Source organism: Poecilia reticulata, chromosome 14 (genome assembly GCF_904066995.2).
Source record: "Poecilia reticulata chromosome 14, P_reticulata-male-v2, whole genome shotgun sequence".
NCBI classification, from domain to species: Eukaryota; Metazoa; Chordata; class Actinopteri; order Cyprinodontiformes; family Poeciliidae; genus Poecilia; species Poecilia reticulata.
In genome coordinates this window covers 25,519,498-25,539,740 of record NC_088843.1, presented here as the reverse complement: position 1 = coordinate 25,539,740, position 20,243 = coordinate 25,519,498, and the positions used below count along the sequence as shown (strand labels likewise).

At 38.5% G+C, this 20,243-nt stretch overlaps 2 protein-coding genes and 1 long non-coding RNA gene across 3 annotated transcripts; 1 reads left to right on the top strand and 2 right to left on the bottom strand.

Moving 5' to 3' along the window:
- Positions 1-442: 442 nt before the first annotated feature.
- LOC103476258 (cornifelin homolog B-like) lies at positions 443-2,029 on the bottom strand. The gene is made up of 4 exons (XM_008428464.2): positions 1,867-2,029; positions 1,250-1,369; positions 957-1,114; positions 443-849 (listed from the first exon to the last, which is right to left on the bottom strand). The coding sequence occupies exons 1-4, from the start codon at positions 2,012-2,014 to the stop codon at positions 730-732; spliced, it is 546 nt and encodes a 181-aa protein (XP_008426686.2). The 5' UTR covers positions 2,015-2,029; the 3' UTR covers positions 443-729.
- A 5,100-nt stretch (positions 2,030-7,129) lies between these two features.
- Positions 7,130-10,699, top strand: LOC145554828 (uncharacterized). Its single transcript, XR_014090841.1, has 2 exons — positions 7,130-7,526; positions 9,913-10,699. It is a non-coding gene; the product is annotated as an uncharacterized LOC145554828 (long non-coding RNA).
- Positions 10,700-13,652: 2,953 nt separating this feature from the next.
- Positions 13,653-19,101, bottom strand: LOC103476259 (heterogeneous nuclear ribonucleoprotein A/B-like). The gene is made up of 9 exons (XM_008428465.3): positions 18,978-19,101; positions 17,014-17,197; positions 16,735-16,903; positions 16,472-16,630; positions 16,225-16,356; positions 16,036-16,138; positions 15,046-15,189; positions 14,555-14,645; positions 13,653-14,347 (listed from the first exon to the last, which is right to left on the bottom strand). The coding sequence occupies exons 2-8, from the start codon at positions 17,169-17,171 to the stop codon at positions 14,575-14,577; spliced, it is 936 nt and encodes a 311-aa protein (XP_008426687.1). The 5' UTR covers positions 17,172-17,197; positions 18,978-19,101; the 3' UTR covers positions 13,653-14,347; positions 14,555-14,574.
- Between the last annotated feature and the right edge of the window lie 1,142 nt (positions 19,102-20,243).

Below are 20,243 nucleotides of genomic sequence, written 5' to 3'. Positions count from 1 at the left end.
AAAAGGAGGTAGCAAGTACTGAGGCTTAGGAGAAGGTGGACAATAGGGACCTCTAGTGACTGGAAACAGCAAGACAATAAAAACAGTAATATAAATCAGAAATAAATATACATTTTTCCAACTGAATATTATTTTCTTCATAGTGCTTCCACAAGTATTTAGTGTGATTTTGGCAGGTTAAACCTAAATACATACAAAAATCCCTTCTTATGATTATATATATATATATATATATATATATATATATATATATATATATATATATATATATATATATATATATATATATATATATATATATATATATATATATATATATATATATATAATGATTCTCATGATTTTTATGAGTCATAAGTAATTCTCATAAGAATGGCTTGTTCTCATAAGAATGGCTTGTGAGAGTAATTGTTACTTACGAGCAAGTAAGAATTACTAAGAGTTAGTGTGTTGTTTCTTTATTCTTATATTCTTATTCTTATACCTTATTCTACAAAGAATACATAAAAACTGATACAATTCTAATTTAGTTATACAAACAAAACCCCAGAAAACAATGTTAACTGTTGATTTCATCCAAATCCATTGGCCTTCATTCGTAAAGTTTAAATCAAGATCATATGGCTCACATAGCTGCATCATTAAGGTTCTCTGCTGATTTAGAGTTACAGATATTCTTCAGCATCGCCAGCACCAGAACACGTATCAGCCCAGGTGGTGGTTTTGGGGTTATGCGGTTTTGGCTGCGATCATGACCGGGGCATTCCTCTTTTCTATCTCCCTGGCCATCTGACACCAGACGCACACGGTACAGAAGCTGGACAGCACGCAGTCATCAGAAAGGGAGCCCTGAGGATCAAAGCGCTTTGAATTTCAATAAATGCTTTTTTGAACAGTATTAATAGTATGAAGGAAACAGAATAACCCATTTGTTTATTTTTCAACTGACAACTTACGTCGATGCCATAGCGGTGTCGCAAGGAGACCCTCATAGCCAAGGTGATGGGTGGGACGCACCAACCAAAACAATCCAGCAGGGGGAGACAGAGATGCTCACCGTAGTCTTTAGAGGTTTTGCATGCGAAGCAGGGGAAACACCAGTACGCAAAACAGCCTTCAAGGGAGAAAAAAATAACATAGAGAAAAATACACAATTATGAAATATTGTTAAGCCGTTGCTATAGAAACCTGTCAATGAGAAAGTATCTGAATCTGTTTTTAATGTCTTAATCTCGGCAACGTTACTTACATGTTTTTAAATCATTGAGACAATCAAACAATCCCGTACTCCACTCCCGTGGGTTCATGACTTCGACCACTTGTGTAGGTGGCGGTTGCTGAATTACTATTGTTGTTGTCATGATAAAGTCTAAAAGATGAGAGGAAAAAAACATATTTTAGACTTCATGCACCCAAAGACATATTTTGGTAGTTATGAAGCTGTTCATAACTACCCAAAGTTATGAATAATTTTGTGTAGTTGTTGCATAACTACCCAAAGGAATGCTCTTTGCTTTCACTTTCTATGTAAGTGGCCGCTTAAACACCAACAAAAAGTTTCAACAGTAGGATTTTGAAATAAATGTGATTTAGTTTTAAAGGGGACAACAAAATGTAATATTAGAAGCAATTCAGCAAGTTGGATTTTACAGTGCATCACCATATCTAATTGCCACACTGATATTTTAAACCTTTAGATAACCTACAGGAAGAAAAACAATCCTGTGTATATTTACATGAATAAAAGGAAGCACATGCTAGGTATGTCATTTTTCTTTTAACAAGTTAAGTGAACGTTTCCATAATAAGACAGTATAATATTTAGGTTGTTGTTGCACCAACTAATCAGAAGGTTTGATGTCTCACCTGTTGTGCCTGAGCTCTGGGTTGAGGCCTTCTCACAGCTGATCTGTGCTTTGAATAGCTTGGACTTGAGTGAGATCAGCAGTAAGTTCCAGGATGGAGAAGCAAACCAACCAGACACACCGGTTCCTTCAGGTAATCTTTTTTTCATCCTTCAGAAACAAAGTGTTTGTTTTTAACTTCTGGCAAGAAGTAGTGGGTGTTGAGCCATGTCAGGTTCTAAGTCTGGTGTAGTTCGGCTTTTCTGATCCACCAAAACGTCTGGAAAGAATTTCTTTTTACTTTATAGTGTATTGAACTGGATTGTCAGCGAGAAAAATAAATTATTTCCAAGCATCTTTTTGGCAGAGAGAGAATCTCAGTCAATGTTTGCTGGTTAAGTAACAGCGAAACATCATAAAATAAACAGGAAACCTGCAAAGATGAGTTGTGAATGAACTTTCCACCTCCGAGGCCAAAACCATTTTATCGGAGTGAATCCATCCATCCATCCATCCATCCATCCATCCATCCATCCATCCATCCATCCATCCATCCATCCATCCATCCATCCATCCATCCATCCATCCATCCATTTTCTTACACCCTTGTCCCTCTGTGGGGTCAGGAGGTGCTGGTGCCCATCTCCAGCTAACGTTCCGGGCGAGAGGCGGGGTCACCCTGGACAGGTCACCAGTCTGTCGCAGGGCAACATCGGAGTGAATCATGAGAGACATTTTACCAAAACTGATGCTACAATAATAATAAACAACCATGAGTAGTAGTTTTACTGATTTTGTTTTATTTAAATAAGTGAAAGAAAAGAGATCACAAAAATTCACAAAAACTCTCTTTCATATGGAAATGGAAAAGCAATTTTTCCTATAGAGCAGCATGTCAACACCCAGCAACTCTTCTGTCACCACAACCATAAACAGCCACCATATTGCAAAAAGCTGATACTTTTTATTTCATAACCCATCCAAACACGAAGAGCATGATAAAAGAATAATACTTAATAATAACAATAATAAAAATATTTAGTTCCATTTACAGATTTCCTTATAGTGTTAGAAATAGAAAAGAAAACTTCTAAGTGTTCCTGACACCCAAAAATCCATGGTACACCAGATGGTGAGCCATATTGGCAATATAAAAAAGAAAAGGTACTAGAATAGTTTTAACTTGTTTTTTTGTTATTCCTATTTTTACAGGCAAAGTGTTGTCTGAGAGCGAATCAAAAGAAAATCTTTTGAGGAGGATTTGAGAAACTACAATACAAAATGAAATCTTCAAGAGGGTATCAACAAAATCATCGATTTTACCACACTAGTATAGATTCGATACCTGATATGGATATTTTGGGTGATCCACTTTTTTACAATCCTACAAATGTAATACTGACAAGTGAATATGTTTTTTCATGTCTGAAAAATCTGAGGAAGGCTGGGAAAAATCACATACTTTATCACAACCAGCCCTTAAAGACCTCTCCCGCCATTGAACTGTTTCCATCCGGAGTCCTCTTAACGTGACGCAGCACATGCCACAAACCTCCGACCACATCAAGTCCGCTGTGAACATTAGAGAACAATGCTCAGACAAAAACACACAGATCCTTCAGTGGGCAAACCTGAAAACTGCTGATGGAAATCAGAGAGCATAAAAGACCAGCTGTCATCTAGAGCCACGGAGAATACGTCAGATGACACTGACATAAAGAAAAGCAACTAAAGACAAAAGTGAGATTTACATCTGTGTATCAACAGAAACTACCTGCATTCATTCCTGTTTGACACTGATGGCGTCTTATCACACAGCCAGTGACAGCTACAGACTGGAACATTGAGAAGAAAAACTCAAGTGATGTGTTCATCCATCCATCCATCCATTTTCTTTACACCCTTGTCCCTTAGTGGGGTCAGGAGGGTTTCTGGTGCCCATCTCCAGCTAACGTTCCGGGCGAGAGGCGGGGTCACACCGGACAGGTCGCCAGTCTGCCGCAGGTGATGTGTTTATTTAAAGATGAAAGTCAGAAAGCAGTACTTCAGTCATTTTACCAGCATCAATAATTTGCACAGTAGTCATTTTTATCCTTGACTCATTTCTGCTTTGCTTGTATTTTTTCCCTAAAGAAAAACTACAGAAAAATACAGAAAGAGATTATCCAGAAAAGTGGCGCTCTTCCGTGTTTTATTATGCAGAAAGTTTTAACTACAGTACCTACAGTAATCACAATATCTATGCAGATGTAAAAAAAAAAAAAAAATTTGCACTGTGCTTTTTTTTCTGCTTTTCCATGTGTAAACTAACATCTGGATTCCTGGAATTTGAAGCAAACTTCCACTCGTCCTTCTCTTCTCGACACTTGAGTGCTGCTACAAACGAAATGAAATGTGATTAAGATCATGGATAAAATGCACAGATACATGCAGCAGGTCATTCTGAGCAGGAGGCCTGAGCTCAGCCACAGCGATAAGGCGAGAAGCTGTGCCACCACGGATAACAGGAAGCCAGCTGTAAACCTCAGCAACAAGGACTCAGAATTATTTTGAATCTACTAGTACAGTGGACCAACGCTTATTCACAAATTCACCAATTTACTGATTTTTTAAATTATATTTATTTATTTCAAACAGGTTTTTAAAAACAAGAAAACAAGCAATGTGTCTAAACAGTGTCTAAACACTGTTTAGACACAATTCTAAACAGTGTCAGTTAGAATTGACTTTGATTTGAATTTGGCTCGTTATTTGCCAATTACTTAGCATTATTAATTAGCAATTATTGTTTGTTCACAATCGTCTGGTTTGAGTAAGAAAATGGCGCATGTGATCTGCCTAGCTAAAGGAATTTGGAGGTGAAACGTAACTAACTTTTTTATGAAAAATGTACCTATTCATGAAATTATTCAAAAGTAAATGCAGATTGGAAAGCTGAGATGCCTGTTCCTAATGCTACCTGACAGACTATTGGCCGGTGTTTGCAAACCAGCCAATCCAGGCGCACCATTTATTTCCTTGACTGTACCACTAAGAGTAAAGATAAGACTGTAGAGATATTAGCTTCTGTGGTGGTGGTGAGACCAGGGTTTCTATAGGTTTAAGACCTTTCTACAACCATTATAAATTAAATTTAAGACCTCTGTTGCGACAGAAACGTACAAAAGAAAATTGCAAATAAATAAATAGTATGTGTTGGCAACAGAAATGAGCCAATGGCTAAGATGAAATCACCCAGCCAACTGGTGATAAATTTGCACTTACCCATGATGGACATAAATAAGCTTTACCCTTGCTGTGTGTATTAGCAGCTAGTTAGCAGTAGCTGCAATCACCTTGAGTCACAGAAAACATGAAGATGTCTGCATGCAACTCAAAGGTTTTGCACAATAGTGAAATCTTGCACAACAAATGGAAACTACACAGAAAATATTAGACTAAATAGTCCTACCACAACTAAATTTAAGGTCTATGATTAACATGTTCAAGGTCAACTTTTTCTTTTTTCAATGAATTTAAGACATTTCAAGTCCTTAATTTTTAGATACATCAATTTAAGACTTTGTAAGGATATAAAGACACCCTGTAGGACAGTTTTCACTGTGTGTATTAATGTGTATTGAGGTGTACTTGGGGTCTTATGTATTAGTGGATTTCAATCCATATAGTCCCAAAAAGGGTTAAGGTGAATATGCAACTAAATGCATATTCACCTTAACCCCTACAAATACAGATAAAAGGCTTTGGACAGAATTTTACTTCGTCAACATGAAGCTAGAATACAAGTTTTACTCAGATAGCTAAATAAAGTGCAGTTTTATGTTCTTCTAGTTGTGTCAGCAGTAGATATGGAGGTACTGTACTATGCTGACAGCACCATCTGCTTTTTGACACTCTCCCTCTGCCTGTGACCTCAGCTGATGGCCACGATAAGAGAGAGTCTCATCCTGTTGTAACTTCCAGTCTGTGAACTTTACTCCAGAGAGAGGAGAGGGGCAGCTTCTGCTCACCATGTGAGAATGGCTTTTCGGGGTCAGTGATGAAATGATTTGGTGTACTCTTTAAATATTGCAGGGTTACATGTGCAACACCTGCAAACAGTGCAGTGCATACAACGTGGTGGACTACAATCCGGACTTGCTTCCATGTCATGCTGAAGAAAAACAAAGGGTTAAACAAGATTCATGCAGTAGCTGGAAATAAGATAAAATGATTTTAAAGAGCTCTGTTTTAGACCGAACACATCTTAACTGTTCAAAATGTAAAAACCATGTTTTAATTTAAAGTCCATGTCATGTGCAGTTGATTTTTGAGTGATTGTTTGTTGAGTAATAATTCTGAATTTTATCTGTGCAACTAAGTGCATATTTACCTTAGACCAGTTGACAGTAATAGTTGGATTAACGGAATTAACATTTTCTGCTATTTTGCCCCTCCTGTCTACATCTCAAGTGATATTTTGGTGAGAAAACATTACGTTTTAGTAATGAGTTGCTTTGTGTTGTTCCTCAGGGTTTATGTGATTTATATTACCTGCATGCTTTCTTTAGCTCATATTAATTCAGAATTGCATTGTGCTGGTGATATACAACTTAATATTTCTGCTAACACATAACCACAGGCCCTTACTGTCACTACGTGTCAATATAATATAATATAATATAATATAATATAATATAATATAATATAATATAATATAATATAATATAATATAATATAATATAAGCGTAAGCACACCAAGTTCACGCAATAGCAACAATGACCCAGAGCATACCAGCGAGTTTACCTCAGAATTGTTAAAAAAAGACAATTTTGAAGTGTCCTAGTCAAAGTTTAAATTCTGTGGAATGACTTTAAAGAGACCATTTCTCCATGAAAAATCCTTGAGTGTTAAATTAAAACAGTTCTGTGAAGAAAAGTGGGTCAGTCCACAGAGATTTCAAAGGCAGCTATCAAAAACACTTGTTGGCAATTTAAGTTTTTTCAAAAAGTATAAAAGAAAAAAATAAAATAAATAAAAGGAAAAATCTTAGAGATTAAAACAGAATGATTTCCACAAGGAACAAGAATTAATACCAACTGTCACTGAGTGAATAATTACTGACAATCATGTTTCTATACAACTTTCTTGTCAGAAGCTTAAATTTAGGTCATGAACGTTCAGCTCTAAGTTGCTGACAAGTTAACATTCTTTACCCAATGGTTTGACTCAGCAGCTATCGACTTCTCTAAGCAGCCAACGGGACTTTGAAATGAAAAGCAGATGGCAACACAGCAAGAGAAGGCTGTAAAACAGTTGTACAATAGCAAATTGTATCAAGATGTTGCAATGTACTGAACACAGGAGGATGATGGAAACTGGGGCAAGTTCTGGATGTCTGAAAGTCATTACGCTGTACGTGCATCACACAGTGTCCTAAATCTGTTACATTTTTTTTCCACAAAGTAATGTTGGGAAGTGTCGTCACTAAAAACGCACACTCTCTCTCTCTCATACACACACAATCAGGCCACATGTTCAGCAGCCAGCCTGTTGAATCCACCACAGATGAACCTACTGAACTGTGTACAGAAAGACCAGGCAGCTGACGCCTGGTTGTGAGCAGAGAGCTAGAAGTGAACCAGAGCAGAAGTCACAGTCCACGCAACGAGAGATCCTGATCAGAAATCAACTGAAATCAAGTAAGTTTCAATGAAATGATGCATGCAGCAGCTAAGCGTTTTATTTCTAACTTCATTTTTTCTGGCTCTGCTAAAAGAAATGGAGATAAATTCAGAAAAAAAGAAGTGGACATAATTCTAGTTTAAAGGTTTGTTTTATGTTTTTGATTTCTTCCTTTTATGATAAGAAAATGTGCGTGTGTGTGCGTGTGTGTGTGTGTGTGTGTGTGTGTGTGTGTGTGTGTGTGTGTGTGTGCGTGTGTGTGTGTGTGTGTGTGTGTGTGTGTGTGTGTGTGTGTGCGTGTGTGTGTGTGTGTGTGTGTGTGTGTGTGCGTGTGTGTGTGTGTGTGTGTGTGTGTGCGTGTGCGTGTGTGCTGGGGTCTGCAATAAAACTCCAATCAGCTGTTAAAAAGATGACTAACACTCACTGAAAATACCATCCATATTTCTTTTGGATGTTGAAACAAGGAGACAATAGGCGATTGAGATTAAAAAGCAGAGCAAAATCCGGTCTTTCTTGCAAATGAAGATGTCTCTTGCTTTGTGGTTGGCTGAAAAAATGCTGACATCCGCATACCAGCTGAATGGTGTTTTGGTTCAAAGCAATTGTTTAAGAGAGACACAGATTAAGCTCTCTTTAAACATGGTTGATATTCAGGAATTTCTTGATCTTTATTTCTAACTCTGTTCCTGGTTCCTTTAACGTAGCTCACTGTGATTTTGTTTAAGTGCTCCTTCCATACAGTCCCTACATTCTGCCTTTATTTGAGTCCTTGCAATCAGTTTCAGTAGAGAGTATTTTATCTTTCTTCCAGCTTCTTCCTGAGTAATCTTTGCTTTTAAGTCCTCTCCAAACCCTCACCTTCTGACATAGGTTAGTCTTTTACAGGTAGATAGGAAACAATGAGCCCAACATCTCAGTCTGAGATCAATTTAAAGCTGATATCAGGTCAGAAGGAACACTGAGTTCTGGGGTTTGACCCAAAGACTCCTCCGAATGGGAGGGTCCCAGGAAACCTCCAGGAGGAGAAACGCATGAGCCACCTTTCACTGAGCCTTTCCAATGAGGAGCAGCAGCTAAACTCCAGGCTTTCTCCAGGATATTAAGCTTCTCACCAGAATGGCCATCCTAAAACCCAATTCATCAAATTTTCAAACTCAAGAATGAACATGAACTGAGCACAGCTGTACCTGGATATGTTGAACAGCTGTCTATCTGAGTCCTTTTAACCTGAGAAACATTGAGGACAAACTTTTTGTTCTTCATGCAGAAAAGAGTTGCAACATTTCCCTTCTAAGACAAAAGCTTAGTGACTGCTCTGTGTGCAGGCAAAGTCTGACACTAAATAAACCCTGGGCATCACTTTACCCCTAAAAGTTCTATACGTTGCAGGACGGGGCTTTTATGGATTGAACCTGTTAGTTTGCAGTCATTTCTTTATCCTCTTATTACCATCAAGTCCCCATTTAAACTATTACTTTAGTCATAAAACAGAAAAAAATAATCCTACAAAAATATATTAATAAATATATAATATAATTTCTTTAAGACCTACAGTGACTTTTGTGACTATAAAACGTTATTAGGGACAGTTTTAAGCTGTCAGTTATTTTTAAATAAGATTAAGTTACATTGAAATTCCTGCAAAGATTATTTCAACGTTTGCTTTCAACAATGCTTTAGTTTTCAATGTGTTTTAAATGATTTTTTTCGCACAAAATAAGGGACCTGCAGCCACAAAAAGGGTAAGATTTAAACTCCCTGCACTTATGTAAGAGATTCAGTAGAAAGCTTTACTTCGATTCTTATGCAGCATACCAGGGAATTTGTCTCCCCCTAGTGGATGAAAGTTAACATAGAACTTAATTCTTAAATAATTGGGACACCATTACTTTTAGAAAATGTTGCTAAACACAGTATTATAGAGAGAGTTGTTCTAAACAAAAGTAAAAAGCACACTGCAAATAATAAAATTAAAGCATAGCTGCAAATATTGGAGAAAGTAACAGCAGGTTACGGCACTATGTGAAATTTAGCTTTTGCAGGATTAAAATTTGGCCAGAAAGACAGAAAAATTGAAGACCAACACCAATATTTTTCAATTAGATCACACAGAACATGTATCTAAAATATGCAAAAATTAGAAAGTATTTTAGAAGCACAATGTGTTGTTAAAATGGATTGAAGTGATAAAACAATCAGAAAAAAGATGATGACCCAGAGGACTTTTCATTGGGTAAAAAACTTAAGGAGATGTTTTGAGAAAATATTTATTTATAAATAAGATAAAAGTTAGACTATTAAACTCCCAATCTTTTATCAAGAGACAGTGAACAAGGTTTGCTTTGCTAGGAAAAAGTTTAAGCGTTACCTGCTGAGCTGTAAATTTCTTCTTTGTCTAAGCAGCATTTCTTGGACTTCAGCACCACAGGACTTTGCCCTGAACAGCAGGAAAGATGGAGTGGAGCGGGGATCCAAAAGGCTACAGCTTGACATTAGTCAAACCAAGGCCTCCTCCATCAACACAAAGCCAATCAGACTCTTTCCTGACCGCAGCTCGGTTGGCCCGCGAAGGACAGCTGGAGGATGGAAAAACAGGACGGCAGTTTTCTGCTCTTAGACAGTCTCCTTCTAGTTCACAGGAAAACCATGGTGTTGTCTTGAAAGACCTGAGGATCAGGCGGTACACCGTCATCTCAAGGAGGAAGAAGGAAACCGACAGAAAGACGGACAATGACGAGGGAAAGCAGACCCCTCAATGTGCCTCCTCACCTAAAACGGAAGCAGAGAGACAGAAGGTGTGTTTGAGTGCATCTGGCTGTCGCTTCACATGTAGACAACCTGGAAGGTTTAAAGTTGCAATATTACCTGTAATAGCGGAAATTTAGGCAACACTACAGTCAGGGTTCCAGACTTGTTGGTAAATTTGTGGTTTTGAGGTCTGAAAAACACCTGAAGACTAATGTTTGGTTATTCCTAACATCAGCACTATCTAGTTTCTAGTATTAAATACATCACCTGAAGTCAGCAGTTTGTATTTGACTGTTTTCCAACTAAGACACAGTGGCTTCTGGGGTGCTATGGTGGTGCTGGGGCAAAGCATGACCCAGGTATTGAGGCCTTGGTCCTCGTGGTGGTGGTCACAGGTTTGATTCCCAGTCTGGCAACATAAAGGCCACTAGAGCCAACAAAACCTTTGAAAAAAAAAAAAAGACACACTGGCTTCACCTTGCAACCTTAAGAAAGTGGCACTGACACCCATAGTTTCAGGGGGGAAAACATTTCTACAGTATTTGAACACATTTCCATCTATTGGAAATTAAAACACTGACATCTAGTGGCCGTAAGTGGACGTTCAGCTGCACAAGATTTTTCCCGTTGACAACTTGTAATTAATATATTTTATTTGGATAGTAGCACATTACTGCATTTTTTTTCTGGGTTGTTTTTTTTTGTTTTGTTTTTTTTACATTTTTGTCATTAAAAGCAACCTGAAAAGTGTGGAGTGCATTTCTGTTCAATCGCACAAAACGTACTAGTGTTTGATAGATCTAGGGAGACTGATGTAATATAGACATGAAGATGAGCAAAATAAAATGGCTTTTGGCTAATTTTGCATTATCATACTATAATGTAATATAGTCAAGCTAAAAGTACCACTGTGGTCAGTAAGTATAAATCAGCAAGGAAAACCGGTTGGTTGGTTTATTTATTCTGCTCTGCCACATTTCTTGAATTTATTTTTGTTGAGCGAGGATGCTACTTTCATTTTGCGGTTGTTAATTTAACCAAGTACATAAAACCTGTACAGGGGGTCTGCTCTAACATAATGAATGACAATTTATAGCCAATATCATAAACTGTGTTCAGAGGTTCTTCAAACGCTGACCAGAAACCCAACACCTGAATGGACTTCGTGTCAATCTTCAAGATACTCATAAAATTAGAACATTATGAAAAAGCTGATATATATCAGTAATTCCAGTCAAAAAGTGAAACTTGTATATTATAATCGTTCATAACACAGATTTATATTTTTCAAATGGTTATTTCTTTTAATGTTGATGATTATAACTCACAGCTAATTAAAAACTCAAATACAGTATCTCAGGAAGATAAAATATTACTCAAGACAATACAAAAAAAGGATTTTAGAAATGTTGACCAACTGAAAATCATGAGCATGTACAGCACTTGGTGCTTAGTTGGGGCTCCTTTTGCCTGGATTACTGCAGCAATGCAGTGTGACAGTCAGTGTGACGTACATGGAGGGATCCGTCATTTTACTAATTGCTCTTTGTCCCGAGGCACACCGGAAGGGGCGGCACCAGGATGCGCTAGGGCCCAGTGCATCTTGACTATATAAGCAGCCTGCTCCAGTGTGCCAAGGGGGGGAAGGAGAGAGAAGGGACTGGAGGAGCAGAGTTGAAGCTGGCTTTGAGCTGAGCTGTTCTCTCCGCCCAGCTCCGCTCTTCAGACTGGCTCTTCTCTGACTTGCCTGCCCACCCCGACTTTATTTGGTTTTTGCTTTGTGTTGCTTTGCTTTGCTTTTCTTCTGCAGGACTCCCCTGCTCTCAGCACCAGCTTCCGGCGATGATCGGCCACAGGGGCCACCTGCTTATTTGCTTTATTTTAAGTTTGATGCTCAATGAAGAGCTTATTTATTGCATACATCCATGTCTCCCTGGTTTTTGTTATGGCTCAACGAGCTGTGGCACTGCTCTGGTGTTATGAGAGCCCAGGTTGGGGCAAAGGTCAGGTGAGTTTGTAGGCCTGTGTGTAGGTGCTAAATCTTGTTGGAAAATTAAATCTGCATCTCCATAAAGTTGGTCAGCAGCAGGAAGTATGAAGTGCTCTAAAAGTTCATGGTAGATGGCTGTGTTTGTCCTTGTACTTCGGAAAACACAGTGGACCAACACCAGCAGATGACATGGCACCCCAAACCATCAGTGACTGTGGAAACTTTACACTGGGCCTCAAACAACATGTCTCTTCCTCCAGACTCTCTGGGACTTTGATTTCCAAAGGAAATGCAAAATTTACTTTCATCAGAGATCTTAACTTTGGACCACTCAGCAGTCTAGTCCTGTTTGTCTTTAGCCCAGGCAAGATGCTTCTGATGTCTCGAATTCAAGAGTGACTCGACAAGGAATGCGACATCTGAAACTTGTCTTACATCTGTCCATGGTGGTTCTTGAAGCACCAGGTCCAGCTGCAGACCACTTTTTGAGAATCTCTCCATATTTTTGAATGAGTTTGGTTTCACAATTCTCAGGATGTGGTTATCCCCATTGCTTGCCCACTTTTCTTTTTCCTAACAACTTGCCCTATCCCTTACCTCTCTTGTGCTTGAACAGAGCTCTGTGCATAGTGCTATTGCATTTTGTGCTTTGTCCTCTTGTGCTAGGTGTCAAAGGTCATCTTTTGGACGGACACCTGTCAAGTCAGCAGTCATCCCCATGATGGTGTTGCCTACAGAACTGGATTGGGAGACAATTTAGAGACCTTAGCAGGTGTTTTTAGCCGATTAGTGTGGCACCAGGGGTTTTCAATTAAAACTCACAGAATATTCAAATTTTCTGAGATACTAAATTTGGAGTTTTCAGTCTTCTGTAATAACCCAAAAAGAAAAACATTTGAAATACATCGGTCTGTATTGTAATGAATACCGACAGTGTTTCACTTTTTGAAGTGAAATTCTATTCAAAAAGTGAAACTTTTTGAATAGAATTACTGATTTAAGTCAACCTTTCTAATTTTCTGACCAGCACCTGTATATTCCCCATCACCAGAACACAATATTTTAATACTTTTGAAAAGCACTGAATTTCCAGTCAACTTCTTGACACATTACCTTGTGTGTTTTCCTTTCCGATTGTCAAGTGTTTGCTGGACAAATGTCCACCAGGTGGCGACACATATATACTAAAACTAGTTATTTCCAGGATACTGAATTTGGAGTTCCCTTAAATTGTAAGCCACAAACAGAAGTAAACTGCAGAAATACACAAATTTATACACAACTGGACATTTTGGACCCTTCATGTTTTTAAAATATTGTAAATTGGTGCTTTGTAGAACTCCAGAAATTCAAACTTAAGCCAGTTATATTTAACAGTAACATTAAAAACAAAATAGAACAGAGATTTTACCAAATGTGAATGTTTATTACTAATAAAGGCCAGAGACACTGGCTGAGAAGACTACACTGGCAAGATTAAATCTGTCCAAAAGAGAAAAGAAAAAACAAAAACAGGGGGACAATCTAAAATCAGCGGTACTTAAATACTCTAAACAGAAACACCCACATTACGTCCTACACAGCTGTAGGCCTTCACACGTCAGCCTCACTCAAATGGTTTTCACGTATTCAGACAAACTTCACAAGCCCTCCAAATAAAAAAAACCTCAACTTAAACCCCATTTTGATTCAACAAACCTGCAAGCGTCAGAACAAAAAGAAAAAAATTACTGAAAACTGGTTTTATTTGTCAAAAAAGCTCCTTTACAGCGCAACGATTTTATACTGTAAAGCCAGCACACATGTAAAATACAACCCTTACAATACATTAGAATCAAAACAGGTACCAAAAAGTACAGTAAAAATTACACTTCCAGTGGAAATGTGGAGGGAAAAAAAAAAAAAAAAAAAAAAACACACCAAAGAAAAAAAAAAAAAAAAAAGGCTAAAAAGAAAAAAAAAAAAAAAAAAAAAAAAAAAAAGAAACATGGAAAAGTTACATTTCAGATGTTTTCTGTACAAATGGTCTTCTGTCATAAAAGAGGTCTTAGTGAGCCCAGTGTGTCCGTCCTGCCGTCGGTGTTACTGGATCACTGGAGCCTTGGGGAACACAAAAAGTTTAAGTTAAACTTAAATCTGAATAAAGTGCAAAAACATTATTCATTACCAGAAAAACCCAGAATAATCAAATAAAAACCAATAAGACAGCAAATCCTGTTCATCTGAGCCCACTGTCCTGGTTGAGCTGCTGATTTAAGAACTCCACGCATTTATGCAACGTATGTGAATGTGTTGCCGTCAGCATACCTTCCGCCACCAAGTGATCATCAGTACGGCTTGTAGCTGGTCTGGTGTGCCCCCCGCCTCGGGGTTTTACCATAGCTGGCATTCCCCTGGTCTGTCATGGAGTCAAAACAAGAAAGTCAGACACTTTGGCAGGAAGTTTCTTTACTGTCTCCTAAATATAAACATCAAAGGATGTGGATGGATGTCCATCTTTAAATGGTCACCATTTAATCCCTGCAAACCAAACTGGCACCAATTGGTAGGGAAGAAAAGATGGCAAATGGAGATGAATAAAAATCACACCAAGTGGTGAAGAAAACTAAATATGGCTGAAATGAAATTCCCAGCATCTCGAAGTGTTTTTTCATAATTTCAATACTTCTAAAGACTTGAACACTTCACCCACTAATGACCATCAAGTCATTAGATGTAAAATACTCTCAAAGCCACAGAAATAAAAAAATAAAAAAATCTGAAGACTGATGAAACAAGTTCATCGACTTATCACTTACTGTAGTCATATCCGGTGCCGTATCCATAGTAACCAGAAGAGTAGTCGTAATTGCCATAGCCACCGTATCCACCGTAGCCATAGCCTTGACTGCCATACCCCTGGTAGTAGTTTCCGTAGCCCTGGTTCCAACTCTGGCTCTGACCTGAAACAACAGTTGATCTTGTTCAGACCGAATACAAAGCAAGGGCGGTTTCCCTGGCCTAAAACCCCTTAAAGAAGACTGGAAAGCAATGATGTGCTTCACTTTGGACAATCACTAGAACTCACAAGAATTGAGAAACAAGAGCAACTACGACTAAAACCTAAAAGTAATGAAATAATAATGAGAGAAACAAGTTGTCCTCTGATGCAGGGGTTCCAAAACTTTTCCATGCCATGGAATCCCAAAGAGCATTAAAGCCTGGCTGAGGACCCCCTTTTCAAATCAAAATTTGTAGAGAAACATCAACCTTTAGAATGTTTTTTTTTTTAACTGACTATTGAATAATTACATTTATTAAGAATAACTGCTGTTTCACACCTTTTGATTCTAGATGGCCATGAGTTCTATGGTGGAAAGTTTCATCAGATAATATGTTTATTACCAGATAATACAATTTTTCATTACAATCCCCTTTATTATAAAAATAAATATGCGATACTTCATACTAATCCCATCAAATTTTACATCATCCCCACAGTTCTTATGGTGCTTGCAGCAGAGTAAGTTCCTTTGACCTTTTTCATTATCAAACATTTCTATTTCCTGCTTGCTACACTAGCTTGAGGAGCAAAGTAACTTGATTACTTTTACAGCCAATTCGAAAATGAGCATCAGGAATAACATTTAAATCAATTTAAACATTTAATAAAAGGAAAAAGATAAAAATAAAAAATAAGGGTTTTCCTCATTTTCCCTCCAACTTTGAGGCCTGTACATCGCCCCCTGGTGGCACACATTTGAAAACCACTGCTCTAATGCACATGAAACAGTAGCTCTGTCGTTTACCTCCACGGCCCCTTCCTCCTCGGCCTCCGTATCCTCCTCCACGCCCCGTCCCATACTGCTGCTGCTGGTACACCTCCTTCGGCTGGGCGATCTTCAGCTCACACTGTGGAGGAAATGAAACACGTTTCTTGACCTCAAGCCATCCAGCTTTGAGAACGCAAAGAAACAGGGGTGAACGAGAGTACACACCCTGCCACCTTCGATGGTGTGGTACTTCTTCTCCAGACACTTCTTGACGCTGGCTTCATCTTTATACGTGATGAAAATGAAGCCCCTCCTTTTCTTGGATTTGGGGTCAATGGGCAACTCGATGGTCTCAATCTAGAAGGAGAACATCACAATATAAATGATGCAAACATCAAGTGCAACTTCAGATCACATAAAAAAATATATGCAACCTGTTACAAGGATTTCTCTACTATAACTGGACACCAACCTCTCCAAAAGCACCAAAGTATTCCCTGATAGCCTCCTCGGTTGCTTCAGGATTCAACCCCCCAACAAAGATCTTCTTAGCAGGCTCTTTCTTCATCGCCATCGCCCTTTTCGGGTCGATCTGACGTCCGTCAAGTCTGTGTTCTTTCTGCTCCAACACCTACAGAAACAAAAAGGTATCATCAGTGACTGCAAAAAAGCCAACTGACACATCTCAGGAATCTGTTTTGCCATTTTAAGGAAGAACAATCAAATGAGGCTCACTTTGTCCACACTGGCAGAGTCTTTAAAGAGCACAAAGCCGAAGCCTCGGGACCGGCCAGTGTTGGAGTCCATTTTGATGGTGCAGTCTGAGACCTCCCCAAACTTGCTGAAGTAATCCTTCAGGTCTTTTTTACTCGTGTCCCAGCTGAGGCCACCAACAAACATTTTTCTGCAAACCGAAGACACAAAACACTTCCATCTCTTCTCAACAAAGACAAAACTTCTTCACTTAATCCCAGTTAACACTGGGAGGTAGCATGACTATCTTTAAACTCTTACCCAGCATCCTCTTCTCCTTTGCTGGCATCGATCTTGCCACCGTCTGTGCCGCTGTCCTGGCTGTCGTCGCCTCCCATCAGCTCCTGCTCGGCTCCATTCTGGTCCTCGTCTCCGTTCTGCTCCGATGTCTCCATGAGCAGATTCTCTGCGTCTGCCATTCTGAAATTGGTTTCTGTTCAAGAGACTGAATACACACAAGCACAAAATTCAAATTATGAGGACCAACACTTGAAATGCTGAACAGGCATAACATAACAGTCTATTTTTTTATTTATTTTTTTTTAAAGCAGAAAAATGATGAGATGCTAATAAATTTGGCCGTTTAAGGCCATGAAGGAGCAAATATTTATGCCTTCTAAAAGTGCCCCCAAAGGAGCACAAAACTTTATATTTTTAGTGAAAGGCGGAGCTCTTCAGTGCGTTTTCAATTCATGCAGTTATGTGAAAACTTTTTTTTCCCCCAGAGAAAATATGAAATCATGGTTACTGCAACTGATGAATACCAATCCTAAGGAGTATATGATGAAACAAAAAGAGTGCTGTAATGTTTATATGGCGAATTAGTTCTTCAAATCAAGTTCCCTCCAAAATACTCAACCTTGCTTGTATTTTGTCATTTCAATAAAATTGACAAACATCACACAAGCTGGGAAAAAAGAAACATTACACTGGCATTTGTAACATTGAATAAATCATGAGCCATAATACATCTGTTTAATATTTTTATAATTAAATCACAAAAGCACCACTTTCTGGGAGTATACATTTCATTTAATGAGTTCAAATATGTTGTTCAATCTGCACTTATGTATTCATTTAAAGCAAGTATTTGACAATTTTCTTTCCTGGGACCAATAAAATGCCTCATGTATAAATTATTGGATTTTTTAAAGTACACCACTATATTACAGACTATACTAGTTTTGTCTATAGCATCTCATTTGCTCCAGAAACTTCACTTTTGCAACATTGATCAATGCAGGCTGCTGTTAAAAACTAAAGAACTTCACCATTTTTGTTCTTCAGCGGTCTGAAAACTGGAAAATTATTTTGATAAATTAAAAATATGCCATTTTAATTAATATAGAAAATCACCATAAATGAATAAATACTCTGCTTTCCTACCCCAACTCACACCTTCAAAACTATCACTGTATAATTTTGGATTGAATAGTTTTATAACCACATCACTTGAACTCGTCAAGCTGGGCCTGAAAGTTTCCTAATAAACCAACTTCCACTTGCAAAAAAAATAATAATACATTTATTGGTACGTGGCGAACAGATATAAGGACCAAGCTCCAAAATGCTTTTTTACAAATTGAACTTGAATTTCGCAAACAGAAATGAATAATTCAAGTGATCCCAACTATGAAAGGCCTCCTTTATGGTAGTATGGCAGCAAGATTACACGTTCCTGATGATCGCTTAACTGCTAAGATTCATTCATTTCTAGACAGGACGGTACAACACAAAAGTAAACATGAGGAAATGATGAAAAAAAGAGATGTGTGCATCTCCGACGCTCCATAAAACGACAATATATACACAAAAAGATAACGAGCGCCGCGAGTCTCCATGTTGTTGAGCATTTGAGCGGACCGCGCTTTGCCTCGTACCCGCTCGGGACAGATAGTAGGCCTCACTTGCAGCTAATCACTAAGGAGCACATTAAATTACTAATAACAAATAGTCTAGGAGTATACACCAATAAACAAAAGCTAAAGCATACGCATGCATTGCTTAGTAGCGTAGGAACAAGGAATAGAGCGTTTCATTCATCGCTTTAAATAACCGCGTTCATGACCATTAGCTGCCTCGGCTAACTAAATGCTAACATCAAGACACGCCGCAAATAAAAACCGCCCCTCTCACAACAGACGCACACAGAATAACGCCTAAATAAAACTGAACCATCTGACTAAGGTTTAAGTGAGCTAATAACAACAGAATCCGCTGCTTACTTTGCGTGAATAAACCAGTGGGTCGCCGACTCGCAGCTCAAAATGGACACTCCAAATTCGCCGCTAACTCGTGGCAAAATATATAAGACCGGATGTGAGCAAGCAGTAGGGAAGCTCCGAAAGACGATGTCTGTGATTGGACAAAGTCTTGCGTTTAGTAACTAAAGCTCTTACTCTATTGGCTAAGAGGGTGAAGGCTGTGACAAAAGGCATAGTTAACAGCCGAATGTTCTTTCTCTGTTAGCATTGCTTTTCACGCTGCTGTTTCTGTTTAAGATATATCAACGCATACATATGAGTAGCCGCCGCATCGGCTTCTTTGCCCACGATACATGAGCACCTCCGCCATATTGTGAGTGGCAAAGTTTCCGAAACAGGGTTTCTGAACAAAAGAAACACTCAATTTAATGTTCAACTATTTTTTGATATGTAATTGTATGTTTGTTTTTGTAAAATGTAGTGGAATAAAACAAAAATAACATTTATTGTCCCTCAGTGGGAACATTCGGTTGGACCGGCAGCAAAGTGTCAGGCGAGTCGAAGCATCTAAATTTACACAAGAATAAAAATAAGAAAATAGAATGAAGAATGACATAGTGTACCATAAGAACTAAGTTACAGCATAAAACAGCACCAAACAGCTATTAAAATGCATACTCTGATTCAAAGAAATGTGCAACTGAGAGGATAAACTAAGACATACTGTGACTGTGTATTTGTGCATAAAACGACTATTTTCAAAAACTAAAGAATGGCAAACAACAGGAATGTGCAGGAATGTTAATCAAAATGAGAAAACCTACACACTAAACAGTAGGGACATGGACATTTTTGAGTATAAGTCTAATCATAATAAAATATTCCAGTTCCAATTGCTGGGAGGAAGAATCTATAATTACACTATTTTGTGCTCAAAGGATTCAGCACTGAAGGAGCTCTCCAATTCAGCAACAGCTTCATGCATGAGATTGACTGTCCAACAGGGGCTCCCACCACCCACGGCCTGCACTGGGTTGTGGATTGGCTGGCCTGACTGGTCTTCCTGATTAGTTTAACTAACTGCTTCATCTGTAGATAAGCTGCAGCTCCTACATACGCTATAGAAGACAGCTGATGCCTCTACAGAGTCAAAAAGGGCCTCTAGGACCACCCCCTCCACTTCAGAACCTCAGTCTTTTCAACAGGTAGTGTCTGCTCTGACTTTTCCTATAAAGAGCATCAGTGTTGACTCCAGTTCAGTTTATTGTTCAGGTGAACACCCAGGTA

What these genes read in the sequence shown, in the direction of transcription:
- LOC103476258 (XM_008428464.2), bottom strand. Translation starts at nt 2,014, where the DNA reads ATGAAAAAAAGATTACCTGAAGGAACCGGTGTGTCTGGTTGGTTTGCT. An exon ending in TCTCAATGATTTAAAAACAT is followed by an intron (nt 1,115 to 1,249) that starts GTAAGTAACGTT and finishes TCTCCCTTGAAG; the next exon opens with GCTGTTTTGCGTACTGGTGT. An exon ending in GACACCGCTATGGCATCGAC is followed by an intron (nt 850 to 956) that starts GTAAGTTGTCAG and finishes TTTGATCCTCAG; the next exon opens with GGCTCCCTTTCTGATGACTG.
- LOC103476259 (XM_008428465.3), bottom strand. Translation starts at nt 17,171, where the DNA reads ATGGCAGACGCAGAGAATCTGCTCATGGAGACATCGGAGCAGAACGGA. An exon ending in ACTTTGGTGCTTTTGGAGAG is followed by an intron (nt 16,357 to 16,471) that starts GTTGGTGTCCAG and finishes TTCTCCTTCTAG; the next exon opens with ATTGAGACCATCGAGTTGCC. An exon ending in CGGCACCGGATATGACTACA is followed by an intron (nt 14,646 to 15,045) that starts GTAAGTGATAAG and finishes ACTCCATGACAG; the next exon opens with ACCAGGGGAATGCCAGCTAT.